This window comes from Lithobates pipiens, unplaced genomic scaffold (genome assembly GCF_037356315.1).
Source record: "Lithobates pipiens isolate NorthernLeopardFrog02 unplaced genomic scaffold, aLitPip1_a1.2 Scaffold_13, whole genome shotgun sequence".
Classification (NCBI taxonomy): Eukaryota; Metazoa; Chordata; class Amphibia; order Anura; family Ranidae; genus Lithobates; species Lithobates pipiens.
The window spans coordinates 417,900,659-417,915,477 of NW_027507718.1; the positions used below are offsets into that span (position 1 = coordinate 417,900,659).

A 14,819-nucleotide genomic window follows, 5' to 3' on the forward strand; every position below is an offset into this window, starting at 1 on the left:
ATGACATCTCAGTTTTAGTCCATAGGGTTCATAATTGAGTTGACCCACCCTTTGCAGCTATAACAGTTTCAGCGCTGGGAAGGCTGTCACAAGGTTTAGGCGTGTCTAAGAATGTTTGACCATTCTTCCAGAAGCGCATTTGTGAGGTCAGGCACTGATGTTGGATGAGAAGGCCTGGCTCAGTCTCCGTCCTAATTCATTTCAAAGTGTTCTATCAGGTTGAGGTCAGGATTTTGTGCAGACCCGCCAATTTCCTTCATCCCAAATTCACTCATCCATGTCTTTATGGACCTTGCTTGGTGCGCAGGGGCCATCCCCAAACTGTTCCCACAAAGTTTGGGGCATGCAATTGTCCAAACTGTCTCGGTATGCAGATGCCTTAAGAGTTGCCTTCACTGGAACTAAGGGGCCAAGCCAAACCCAACAGAACACCTTTGGGATGAATTGGAGCAGAGACTTCAAGCCAGGCCTTCTCATGCCTGACATCACAAATGCGCTTCTGGAAGAATGGTCAAACTTTCCCATAGACACACTGCTAAACCACGTGAACAGCCTTCCAAGAAGAGTTGAAGCTGTTATAGCTGTAAAGGACCAACTCAATATTGAATTCTATGGACTAAGACTGGGATACCATTAAAGTGTATGTGCATATAAAGGCAGGTGACCCAATACTTTTGGTAACATAATGCATTTGTCTATAGCCGTATGCTGCTTCACCTATTCCTGTTTGCTGGATTTCTGTTGCATTGCCCCATTAAATGTGAATTTATGTGGTCTTGTTTTCTCAAAGGTTTTTGCAGCTATGGTGTACCTCTTACTATACAAAAACAATCCCAGCGCTATGTGTATGTTCTTGTGCTCAGATTTATTACTAGTGCATGTGTTTAATGCTTTTGCTTCTAGAATGCTTTTTACAGACTCTTAACCAGTTCAGTTTCTTTCAGGTAAATGTTGGCGATATAGTTAAAATAAATGGCACAGAGTATATACCCGCTGACACTATTCTGCTCTCATCAAGGTAGAGATGCCTGTTGTTGGTAACACTATAAAGTCTGGTTTCTCTACCCTCTTTTGACTTCCATTATTGCAAGGAAATATGGAAAAACTGAGCATGGCAGCCAGATTGGACTATGGCAAACCTTTCTTTGTGGAATTCTGTTGCCCTACACAAGATGCATCTACGGTTTTTCTTTATTTCCTTGAAGTTCTTCTATTCAACCCATCCAAATAATATGCATGTTTTCAGAATCTGCTTTATAACTGGGTCTGGTATTTTTCATTTAAATGAATTTATGTGTAATTTTTATATTGGCTAAAAGATTTAAAAAGGAAGCCCAGCCTACTTAACAAGAACGTTAAAATGTAGTCATTCTTACGCCTTAATTACATTTTCTTAACATTTTTTTTTTAATCCTGTCCTTTTACATTTATGACCCCGTTACAAACAGTGGATGAAAACACCAGTCTCTCTATTTCTTAACCTACAAATTTCCTCCCAAGTTAATATTTCAATTTTTTTTGTCTCTGTCTCCTTTGTTTCCCATTGATTTCCATTCTGATCATGTTCGTATTGGGATACATAGGTGGCTATAGGGGAGATAGTGAAAGTGACCAATGGGGAACATCTCCCAGCTGACCTCATCAGTCTTTCATCCAGGTCAGAGAAATGCTGGGGCAGACTGTGCAAATGGGTCCTGCTACACCTCTACTACCTACTTTACAGAAAAAAAAAATCTCATGCTTGACCATACCACTTAAACCATACACATTTACAATCTGATTGCACAGAGTGTAAAATCACCTTTAAATTCCCCAAAACTTTGTAATAAGAGTAAAAATATAAACAATTTGTTTCAGTTTATATCCAATGTGCAGGCATATACATTACATAGTTAATTTGAAGTGACATTGTACAATCAAACTGTATAGTGTATAAATGCTTAGAGAAGATCCATGCAAAGAATTGGCTTCATCAAAAGTGTGAGCTCTATACAATTATAGAAGATTTGGTTTACCTGACAAGCTGCGTTATTTTCCTTTACAAAAAAAAAAAAATGAACATCTGTTCCCCCTTCCTGCCACCTGTTTTGCTGCCTTTAAGCCATTTTTAATCTGGGCCGCAGTTCTCCCCCTGTCTGCTTATGTAAATTAACTTGGCTTCGACATGCACCATATTCTACAAGTGGGTGGAGCCAATGCTATGTATTCTTATTGCCCAATTGTATTGAAAACTGTCTGGTGATTAACACTAGTAATCAAAATAGTGACCTAGGTAATACTGTTAAATGTTGTGCCCCCACTTACAAGAAAACATTTCTAACCATACATAGTTGGGTATCTGCAAAGGCCACTGGACCATGACGTCTAGGAAACTGCCGGTGATGGTGCAACCAAGTGTAGCTCCCCTGCTTGTAGTACATTCAGATGGGTACATAAATGCAGAGCTTGGCAGGTGGTTCTAGGCCCATTTAAGTACTTCATGCACATATATAAAACAAACACAAAAGGGCACCTACCTACTCCAGCTTGGTGTAGCAATTAAAAATAAAAAAATAAAAATGCTCTCACTAGTTAAGTGGATTAAGACTTGTCATAAAGGCATATAGATCACCATAGGGTCACCGTGAGGCTGCAGAGCTTGGCAGGCATGTGGCTGAATGATGCAGAGTTCTTGGTGGAAGTACAGCTGTTGGGCTTCAGGATGGAACATCAGCAGCACGGGCTTCCAGGTATAGCAACATGGCTCCAATCAGCACCTCAGCTGGGTGACGGTGACAGAAAGTGAAGGGAGCGTGGCTACACGTTTCAGGGCAACAAGACTTCCCCTTTATCAAATCATAGGAGTCGTCCTGTGGTTTGATAAAGGGGTAGTCTTGTGGCCAAAAAACATGTAGCCATGCCCCCTCCATTTCTTGTCCCCATCGCCCAGCCAAGAGTGGCGCTGATTGGAGCTGCAGCCATCTTGCTACACCTAGAAACCACTGCTGCCCATGTTGAAGCTTGACAGCTGTACTTCCACCAAGAACTCTGCTTCATTCAACCGCTTGCTTGCCAAGCTCTGCAGCCGCACGGCGATCCTATGGAGGTCTATATGGGTTTATGACGAGCCTTGATCCAGTGAGTGCCTTTTTGTGTCTTTTCTTCTTTTTGATTGCTACACCTAGACAATGGCGCCCTGTTTTGTGTTTTATATAGCTTCTATATAGCTTATATAGTTTTATATAGCTTCTCTTTGCGCACATGCCAAGGAAAATGGCTTTTCTACACCCAGCATCTACATATGTGAGCATAGCCAAAAAGAGTTTGTGTGGTGGCTACATGGCAGCGGAGCAGGTCTGAATTGGGAAAATCTTCTTCTTTTCTACATTTTAGCTATACTGATGGCCTTGTCCTCTGCTGACTTCTAGTGATCCAAAGCCAATATGGACACAGATAACCAATTATTCTGATTGTCTGGTTTAGGAGATCACCTATTTTACAGATCAGCCTGTCCGCTTCAGAAACAAAGATATTCAAACATTTAAAGACCACAAAGCCCTTACCTTTGGAAACTATCAAAACGTGTTTATTTAAAAATCCAATTCTTCCCTAATTTTATGGATAGGTCATATGGAATCATCTATTACCCAAAAATTGGTGAATAAAGACGTACAGTTCTGGATGTCTATTCAAATGTACAGTAGAATCCATTGTCTGAAACTGAACCAGAACCTTGGTGTATACCTTAATGTAGAGGATCCGTTGCACACAATGCCAAGACTGTTTACATCCATAGCATGTTGTCCGAAAATAGATTTTAGTTGATGGCACTTCACATTTGCATGGCTCTGCACTTGTCCAGGATCTGGTACTTGGCTTCTAATTCTCACTGCTTCTTATTTTCTGTTTTTCACTAACCTTTCTAGTCTTGTTTTTTGTGTTTAAAACTCAGACTGATTATTACTTTTGCTGCACATTTGGTTAACCCAAAAATAGTAAATGTGCATAAGTGATTGGGAACGCTTTTTTTTTTTTTTTTGGCATGAAGAGCTTTATTTAAAAGTGCATGCCGCTAACAAAGAGCAAACGTTTTTTTGAATGCAATATGAGCCCTCAATGCATGGTGACTGCTCTCCAGTGTTGAAAGGTAAATTTTGCTGCATTTATCCCCGTAAAACGATGTATTGAGACCTTACAAAAATAAGTATACAATGGTGGCCTGTTAAGTTCCTAAAGCCACACTAGATATTTTATCTGCATTAGATTGCTTAAAAAGATGAACAAACGTTACTTGGTTCCCTTTTTATCTTTTGAATTTTTTTTTTTTTAGATCCAGTTTTCTGCACTGTTTGGGGTTTACTTGTTGCAGTTTTTTTTTTTGTTTTGTTTTGAACACTGCAAGTCTAAAATATTTTAATATACAGTGTGGTTGACTCATTTTGTTTTAGTTTTGCTAAAGTTTGTATGTTGTGTTTTTGGTCGTTTTCTCACCATGTGCTAATTGTATTCTGTGCTTGCTTCTTCCACCATAGTGAGCCTCAAGCCATGTGCTACATTGAAACCTCTAACTTGGATGGGGAGACTAACCTCAAGATCCGCCAGGTAAGTAGAGTTTTGCCACATATCGCTTTAAAAATGCACACAGTTTAAAGGGGCAAAAATAATCAGTTCTGCCCATTCGCATATTTTCGTTTTGGTTAGATATTTAGTGGTAGTGACCCACTGGCGATTTATACCTCACAGGTTCTACAATGTGTTTGCTGGCTGTAGCCATTAAAATATATACCAATCGGCCATAACTTTATGACCTCCCACCTAATTTTGAGTAGGCATCCCTTTTTGCTATCAAAACAGCCCGGACCCATAGAGGCATGGACACCACTGGACCTCTGAAGGTCGTTGTGATATTTGGCACCATGCTTTCAGTAGGCAAACCTTTTAAGTTCTGTAAGGTGCGAGGTGGCACCTCCATGGATCGGACTTGTTTGTTTGTAGCACATCCCACAGATGCTTGTTTGGATTGAGATCTGGAGGCCCAGTCAACCAAACTCCTTATTGTGTTCCTCAAACTGTTCTTGAACCATTTGTGCAGTGTGGCAGGGAACATCCTGCTGAAAAAAAGACCACTGCCTTCAGGGAATACAGTTTCCATTCAGGGGTGTACTTGGTCGGTAACAATATATAGGTAGATGGTACATGTCAAAGCAACATTCATATGAATGGCAGGACCCAAGGTTTACCAGCAGAATATTGCCAAAAGCATCCCAGTGCCTGCTTTCCTTCTTCCCATACTGCATCCTGGTGCCATCTTTTCCCCAGGTAAGCTATGCACACACCTGCCCATCTACATGTTATAGAAATGTGATTCATCAGACCAGGCCACCTTCTTCCATAGCTAAGTGGTCCATTTCTGAGGCTCACATGCCCATTGTAGGAGGTAATAAAGTTATGGCTGATCACAGTAGTATGAAATGTTTCTCGTGCCAGATCACATTTCCTATGAAGAACTAACACTCTAAACTGGAAAAGTAGGCTGATCGGGGGGGGGGTTTATTTGGAGCATTCGTGGAAGAATGTTCACTGAACATACTTTTGCATCCAATGTAGAGACGTGACATAAGGCCAGAAAAGTATCTTTCTTCATTTCCAATCCTATCAATAAAAAAAAAAAAAAACTCCACTAAGCTCAGTTTATTTGTCAAATGGCTAAAAATTATGCCAAGTAACGGTTTTAGAAGAAAGGAAAAAAAGTAACCCCTTTCTCCTTTTAATAATGATGGTTTCCCATTCGTTTTAAGTGCTAGGGCCCTTGTGTTAAGATACTATTTTGGTTCCCTAGTTAGAAACTTTGTTTTGACTGTTCCTTAGCATGTCATACCCGATCCGATACGAACAAGGAAGGAAAAAACTTTTCTTCCATAATGCAGAAGGAACTTCAACTGCTGTACTCTATCTGACCACAGACTTTTATAATCTCCTTTAGATTTACTAACAACTATGTAGTATGAAAGCCTGACTGATTGCATATACTTTGTTTAGCTAGGCCCTAGCATTACAAGGTTGTGGTAAATCTCAGTGATACTAAAGTCTCCTTTAGTTTTTTTCTTTAAAAGTAGCATGTCAACCTTACCTGCTCTGTAAAATGGTTTTGTACAGAGCAGCCTGGATCCTCCTCTTCTCTGGTCCCTCTTCGTTGCTCTTGGCCCCTCCCGTCGAGTATCCCCACAGCAAGCAGCTTTCTATGGGGGCACCCGAGCCGAGCTACAGCTTCATGTATCCTTTCAGACACAGAACCGTGGTTTGGTCCTGTCCCCTCTCCTGATTGGCTAACTGGCTTTGACAGCATCAGGAGCCAATGGCGTCGCTGGTGTATCTCAGCCAATCAGGAGGGAAAGACCGGACTCCTGACGGTCGTGTCATGGAGCCACAGAACGGGGAAGTACCTATGTAAACCAGGCATTTCCCTGTTCTGCCTTGTGACATGACAGAGATCACTGCTCCCTGTCATCGGGAGCAGTGATTGCTGTCATGTGAGTTGAAGCCCATCACTCCCTAGGACACACTTAACCCCTTCATTTCCCCCTAGTGTTTAACCCCTTCCCTGCCAGTGTCATTTATTCAGTAATCGGTGCATTTTTTATAGTGCGGATCACTGTATAAATGACAATGGTCCCAAAATAGTGTAAAAAGTGTCCGATATAATGTTGCAGTCATGATACAAAAAGGGCAGATTACTAATAAAATTATATATATATATATATATATATATATATATATATATCATAAAACGATCCCCTATTTTGTAGACTCTCAAACTTTTGCGCAAACCAATCAATATACGCTTATTGCTATTTTTTTTATTTTTTTAACCAAAATTTATGTAGAGTACATATCGGCCTAAACTGAGCAAAAAAAGTGTGGGGTTTTTTTTTTTTATTATATTTTTGGGGGATATTTATTATAGCAAAAAGTAAAAAATTATTGCTTTTTTTTTTTTTTTTTTTTTTTTTTCAAAATTGTCACTTTTTTTTTTTTTTTTGTTTATAGTGCAAAAAATAAAAACCGCAGAGGTGATCAAATACCACCAAAAGAAAGCTGCTGTTTGTGGGGAAAAAAGCACGTCAATTTTGTTTGGGTGCAATGTCGCCAAGGGCGGACTGACCATTGGGGCACTCGGGCCCCGTGCCACTAGGGGGCCCCATCAGGGTTGCCAGCCTCAATAAAACCAGGGACAGTATGTAAAAATCTGTGTTTTTAAAAAAAATCCTAAGATTATAGCTGCCACGGTACCTTTTCAGTGTATGTATGTATGTGTATTCTGTTTGTATACTATGTGGCCCCATAATCTCCTATTGACTGGGGGCCCCATAGTCTCCTATTGACAGGGGCCCCATGAGTTGTCAGTCCGCCCCTGAATGTCACGCAATTGTTGGTTAAAGCGGCGAAGTGCCAAATTGCAAAAAGTGCTTTGGTCAGAAAGGGGGTAAAATATTCTGGGGTTGAAGCAGTTGAGGAAACCATGAAGAGGTTGCACAATCTGTTGTGACATGTGTGGCCACGTTGAGTGCTGTGAGGGGTATGACAGACGCAATTCACAATGTCAGGACTACAGATTAACTGCTCTGCCCTTTCAGAGTAAGGGGACAGAGAAACCTGAGTACTGTTTTTTTTATTTGCACTGAGGCTGGGTTCACACTGCTGCGGTGATGAGATCGGATGTGATTCGCACCGCACTGCAGTGCAAATCACATCTGATCTCTGTGCGATGTGAGTTCAGCCATACAGATAGTATGGCTGAATTCGCATCGCATCCGGCACAAACTCGCACAGGACCCTTTTTTTGGTCCGCAGCAGAATCGGATCGCATGGGTGTTCACACCATGCGATCCGATTCCTGTCAGAGTTTGCAGATCGCACTGCGATATATGAACTGATCTGGGGGTGTCATTAACGTTTCACTGACACTCCCAGCAGATTCGCAGCGTTCCCACATCGCAGCAGTGGGGGTGTCATTAACGTTTCACTGACACTCCCAGCAGATTCGCAGCGTTCCCACATCGCAGCAGTGGGGGTGTCATTAACGTTTCACTGACACTCCCAGCAGATTCGCAGCGTTCCCGCATCGCAGCAGTGTGAACCCAGCCTGCAGGCTGGGTTCACACTGCTGCGATGCGGGAACGCTGCGAATCTGCTGGGAGTGTCAGTGAAACGTTAATGACACCCCCAGATCAGTTCGTATATCGCAGTGCGATCTGCAAACTCTGACAGGAATCGGATCGCATGGTGTGAACACCCATGCGATCCGATTCTGCTGCGGACCAAAAAAAGGGTCCTGTGCGAGCCTGACATAAAAATTTTCAGTACAAGCTTCCGGGATATGTCCCCTTCTTCAAGGTCCAAGCAGTACTCATTTACACATTTTTAAGCAGAGTGTAAAAAAAAAAAAAAAAAAAAAACCTTGGACCTTGAAGAAGGGGACATACCCCGAAAGCTTGTCCTGAAAAATTGTATGTTAGTGCAAATAAAGAAAAGTATCATGGACAGTACTCCATCTTCTCTATCACAATTGCACTAATACGGCTACAATCACATCAAGTAAGAGTAAGGGGTAAAAGTGAATTGGTTGCATTTAATTATCTCACTAGTTCCCCAATCCAGCAGCCAGTCTCTGCTCTGCTCGATTCTACAGACTATACTGACTAACGATACTTCTGTGACCGCTGAACAAATTTCCCAATTAGCTAATCCTCTTCTAAGGACAATTTGATAGAAATTGTTCTTTGAATAAAATGTTTGAATTTCTTCATTATATTCTTTCTTCAGGGTCTGTCGCTGACCACAGAAATGAAGGACATTGGCACGCTGATGAGTTTGTCTGGAAAAATTGAATGTGAAAGCCCAAACAGACATCTTTATGATTTTAATGGAAACATCCGACTGGATGGACACGGGTTTGTAATTAAACTTGTTGACAACATAACATTAATCCTAGTTCTGTGTGTGTGTATATGAATATATTTCTTTTTACTATCTTTATAAATGATATTGGGTTTGGGATTAAAAGTAACATTTCAGTCTTTGCAGATGACATCAAACTATGCAATGGGATAAAGTCCTTACATAATGTCTGCAATTTACTAGCTGACCTCAATGCACTGTTTAAATGGGCAACTAAGTGGTAGATGAGGTTTAATGTTGAGAAATGTAAAGTTATGCACTTGGGGGCTAAGAATATGCATGCATCATACATACTAGGGGGAGTGCAACTGGGGGAATCAATGGTGGAGAAGGATCTGGGTGTTGTGATAGATTAAGCCTAATAATAGCAATGCCAAACCACAGTTTGCAAGCAAGAAAAATCCTTTCTTGTATTGAGAGGTATGGAGATAACTTTGCCCCTGTATAAATCTTTAGTAAGAACTCATCTGGAATATGCAGTTCAGTTTTGGGCACCAGTTCATAAAAAGGATATTGGAGTACTGGACAAAGTGCAGAGAAGGGCAACCAAACCGATAAAAGGCATGGAGGAGCTCACCTATGAGGAAAGATTAGAGCAGGGCTAGGCAACCTGGGGCCCTCCAGCTGGTGCAGAACTACAAGTCCCATCATGCCTCTGGGAGTAATTGTAACTAAAAGCCTTGCAATGCATCATGGGAAATGTAGTTCCATAACACCTAGAGGGCCCCAGGTTGCCTACCCCTGGATTAGAGGAACTGAATTTATTCTCTCTGGAGAAGAGATTACCATGTTAATCAACATGTATAAATACACAAGTGGTCCAAATAGTTAACTCTGTGCTGAGTTATTCACTTTAAGGTCATCACAGAGGTCAAGGGGGGCACCCTTTACCTCTGGAGGAAAAGAGATTTCATCTCCAGATACAGAAAAGCTTTTTCACAGTAAGAGCTGTGAAAATGTAGAATTGACTCCCTCAAGAGCTGGTTCTGTCCAGCTCAGTAGATTGCTTTAAAAAAGGCCTGGACTTTTTTCCTAAATGTACATAATATAACTGGATACTAATATTTATAGGTTAAGTTTATCCAGGAAAAATTTTTTTTGCCTGTTGTATCAGGAAGAATTTTTTTTTTCCCCCACTCGCGAAAATTGTATCATACTTTATTGGGAGGGTTTGCCTTCCTCTGGATCAACTGTGCCAACAATGGGGTGGGGCTCCGCCCCTGGTGCTGCCCATCATGGGGGTGTCCTATAGCGCAGGAGAGCCGCCTCCACCGCCTGGTTGATTAGAGCACCGGGAACATCACAAGCTCTAATCAACCAGGTGGCGGCTCTCCTCTCTCTTACCTTCACAGGCTGGCTGCAGTGGGGACAATGGCTGACTGCATCTGACGGGCACTGGCGAGACTGCATTGATCTCCTGTGCCATGTCCCCAGTCTCTGACCATCTCCTGTGCCATGTCCCCAGTCTCTGACCATCTCCTGTGCCATGTCCCCAGTCTCTGATCATCTCCTGTGCCATGTCCCCAGTCTCTGACCATCTCCTGTGCCATGTCCCCAGTCTCTGACCATCTCCTGTGCCATGTCCCCAGTCTCTGACCATCTCCTGTATACAAATATTTTTTTTAAAATAAGTTTCGTTATCGGTCATTTTCGGTGTCGGTTTCGGCACCAAAAAACCCATTCGGTGCACCCCTACTCTTGAGTTGTATTGTTACTGTATTGTATTGTCGTCCTCTATTTTGTAAAAAGCTGGGAAAACGTACCACTATATAAATCCAGTATAATATAAGCCATTCACTATATGACAACAGCACCAACTCCATCTGATCGATCGCACCCCAACTTAATTTTTGTTTGTCTATTCCTTTCTCTGCTGCATGTAATTCCTTCCTGCTCATTGCCCCATCAGCCACATATGTTTTCCATTCCTTGCTTCTCTTGCTGCCACTTCTTTTATAATGCATCTGCACAATCATTCCTTGTGAACTGTATTCTATCCTTTTTATACAACGTACTTGTTGAGGTAACAAATAATAAATCATGGTTGTCATGAAAGAGGTTCCACTTTGCTTAACTTTCCATAAAGTCGTACATTCTGTCAGTGACCGGTACGCTTTATTCCAATTTTATATATTCTGTACCTTTGGCAAGGCCATACCAATGATGTGTAAGAAGGTAGCTTACATGCTCATCCCACTACATGGTATCAGAGAGACCTTCCTAATCCAGACAGTGTTATGATGGCATATTGAATTTCACGCCTGTGATAAAACAAATGAAGCACTGTGTCTTGTAAAGGTCAGCATGCCCAGGATAGGAAGAGAAAATATTACATTTCACCAAATCCTCACACAGTCAAATATCAGCAACACTGGAGGTCATTTGAATGCATCATTTTTCATTCAGTATGCCCAGGATATGAAGATAAATTATTTTATGTCTCCTAATCCTTCTACAGACCAATATCAGGAGATTGTTGTAATTCTGAACTTGCTATACATGCTTTAAATGTTTCAATAATATTTGTTTGGTACTTTCATTAACCACTTGCCGACCGCCGCACGACGATATACGTCGGCAGAATGGCACGGGCAGGCATATGGGCGTATATACAAGTCCCTGCCTGCCCGCGGGTGGGGGGCCCGATCGGGCCCCCCCCCCCGGTGCCTGCGGCGGTCGGCATTCCATCGAGAGCGATCCGGGATGAGGGGGCGGCCATTCATTCATGGCCACCCCCTCGCGATCGCTCTCGACGAATGGAAATCCCCCGTGACATCACTTCCTCTCCTGTAATGTAAACACAGGAGAGGAAGTGATGTGATCTCTCCTCCGTGTCGGTATTTTTCGTTCCGACACGGAGGAGAGCGGATCGGTGAGTTGCACCAACACTCTACACACACAGTAGAACATGCCAGGCACACTCACACCCCCCCTTTACCCCCCGATCACCCCCCCAATTACCCCTGCCCCCCAGTCACAGTGACACCAATGTCATTTTTTTTTTTTTTTTTTTGCATTGGTGTCATTTGTGACTGTAATAACTGTTAGGGCAGTTAGAGTTGGCCCCCTTTAGTTCTAATGTACCCCCCTAACCCCCCCAATAAAGGTTTAACCCCGTGATCACCCCCCGTCGCCAGTGTCACTAAGGCTGGGTTCACATTGCAGCGGTTTATGAGAACGAATGTGATTCGCACCGCACTGCAGTGCAAATCACATCCGATCTCTGTGCGATTCGAGTTCAGCCATTCGCCGCACCCGCCGCAAATTCGCACGGGACCCTTTTTTTGGCCCGCAGCAGAATCGGATCGCATGGGTGTTCACACCATGCGATCCGAGTTTGCAGATCGCACTGCGATATGCGAACTGATCTGGGGGTGTCAGTAACATTTCACTGACACTCCCAGCAGTTCGCATAGGGCAGTGTGAACTGCCGCCGGGAGGCATGCGATGCGGGAACCCGCCGCGGATTCGCGGCGTTTCCGCATCGCTCCAGTGTGAACCCAGCCTAATAAGCGATCATTTTTCTGATCGCCGTATTAGTGTCACAGGTGACGCTAGTTAGGCAGGTAGGTATTTAGGTTCGCCACAGCTTTTTATAGCGCCAGGGACCCCCATATACTACCGCATAAAGCCCCCTGATTGCCCCCTAGTTAACCCTTTCACCTGTGATCACCATATAACTGTTACAGGTGACGCTGGTTGGTTAGTTATTTTTTTATAGTTTCAGGGCACCCGCCATTTATTACCTAATAAAGGTTTAACCCCCTGATCACCCGGCGGGTGTCATTTGTGACTAATAACTGTTAGGGCAGTTAGGGTTAGCCCCCTTTAGTTCTAAGGTACCCCCCTAACCCCCCCAATAAAGGTTTAACCCCGTGATCACCCCCCGTCGCCAGTGTCACTAAGGCTGGGTTCACATTGCAGCGGTTTGAGAACGGATGTGATTCGCACCGCACTGCAGTGCAAATCACATCCGATCTCTGTGCGATTCGAGTTCAGCCATTCGCCGCACCCGCCGCAAATTCGCACGGGACCCTTTTTTTGGCCCGCAGCAGAATCGGATCGCATGGGTGTTCACACCATGCGATCCGAGTTTGCAGATCGCACTGCGATATGCGAACTGATCTGGGGGTGTCAGTAACATTTCACTGACACTCCCAGCAGTTTGCATAGGGCAGTGTGAACTGCCGCCGGGAGGCATGCGATGCGGGAACCCGCCGCGCATTCGTGGCGTTCCCGCATCGCTCCAGTGTGAACCCAGCCTAATAAGCGATCGTTTTTCTGATCGCTGTATTAGTGTCACAGGTGACGCTAGTTAGGCAGGTAGGTATTTAGGTTCGCCACAGCTTTTTATAGCGCCAGGGACCCCCATATACTACCGCATAAAGCCCCCTGATTGCCCCCTAGTTAACCCTTTCACCAGTGATCACCATATAACTGTTACAGGTGACGCTGGTTGGTTAGTTATTTTTTTATAGTTTCAGGGCACCCGCCATTTATTACCTAGTCTCACTAGTGTACCCCTAAATTTAAGGGTGTCTACTTTCCAAAATGGGGTCATTTGGGGGGGGTTTGTGCCATCTTGGCATTTTATGGCCTTCAAAACTGTAACGCCCTTAGAAAGCCTGAAGGCGGTGCTTGGTTTTCGGGGCCCCGTACGCGGCTAGGCTCCCAAAAAGTCCCACATATGTGGTATCCCCGTACTCAGGAGAAGCAGCAGAATTTATTTTGTGGTGTCATTTCACATATGCCCATGGCATGCGTGAGCAATATAACATTTAGTGACAACTTTGTGAAAAAAAAAAAAAAAAAAGTTTGTAATTTTCCCGCAACTTGTGGCAAAATATAAAATATTCCATGGACTCAACATGCCTCTCAGCAAATAGCTTGGGGTGTCTACTTTCTAAAATGGGGTCATTTGTGGGGGTTTTGTGCCATCTTGGCATTTTATGGCCTTCAAAACTGTAATAGGTAGTGAGAAGTGAACTAAAAAATTTACGCCCTTAGAAAGCCTGAAGGCGGTGCTTGGTTTTCGGGGCCCCGTACGCGGCTAGGCTCCCAAAAAGTCCCACATATGTGGTATCCCCGTACTCAGGAGAAGCAGCAGAATTTATTTTGGGGTGTCATTTCACATATGCCCATGGCATGTGTGAGCAATATATCATTTAGTGACAACTTTGTGAAAAAAAAAAAAAAAAAAAAAGTTTGTAATTTTCCCGCAACTTGTGGCAAAATATAAAATATTCCATGAACTCAACATGCCTCTCAGCAAATAGCTTGGGGTGTCTACTTTCTAAAATGGGGTCATTTGTGGGGGTTTTGTGCCATCTTGGCATTTTATGGCCTTCAAAACTGTAATAGGTAGTGAGAAGTGAACTCAAAAATTTACGCCCTTAGAAAGCCTGAAGGCGGTGCTTGGTTTTCGGGGCCCCGTACGCGGCTAGGCTCCCAAAAAGTCCCACATATGTGGTATCCCCGTACTCAGGAGAAGCAGCAGAATTTATTTTGGGGTGTCATTTCACATACGCCCATAGCATGTGTGAGCAATATATCATTTAGTGACAACTTTGTGTAAAAAAAAAAAAAAAAATTTTTTTTTGTCATTATTCAATCGCTTGAGGCAAAAAAATAAAATATTCAATGGGCTCAACATGCCTCTTATCAATTTCCTTAGGGGGTCTACTTTCCAAAATGGGGTCATTTGGGGGGGTTTTGTACTGCCCTGCCATTTTAGCACCTCAAGAAATGAGATAGGCAGTCGTAAACTAAAAGCTGCGTAAATTCCAGAAAAACGTACCTTAGTTTGTAGATGTGACAACTTTTGCGCAAACCAATAAATATACAATTATTGACTTTTTTTTTACCAAAGACATGTGGCTGAA

General features: G+C 43.0%; 1 protein-coding gene across 6 annotated transcripts in view; it reads left to right on the top strand.

Annotated features, from left to right (window-relative positions):
• The window catches only part of ATP8A1 (ATPase phospholipid transporting 8A1), a 376,828-nt gene that overhangs the window by 162,898 nt on the left and 199,111 nt on the right, over positions 1–14,819 (top strand). For 4 of the 6 annotated variants that reach the window (XM_077477552.1, XM_077477551.1, XM_077477556.1 and 1 more), the window contains exons 8-10: positions 945–1,018; positions 4,512–4,581; positions 8,803–8,930. In XM_077477552.1, the coding sequence (XP_077333678.1) occupies positions 945–1,018; positions 4,512–4,581; positions 8,803–8,930 (272 nt within the window). Of the gene's footprint in view, positions 1–944; positions 1,019–1,583; positions 1,658–4,511; positions 4,582–8,802; positions 8,931–14,819 lie in introns of all 6 variants that reach the window. The other 2 variants (XM_077477555.1, XM_077477557.1) reach the window with 2 other exon arrangements.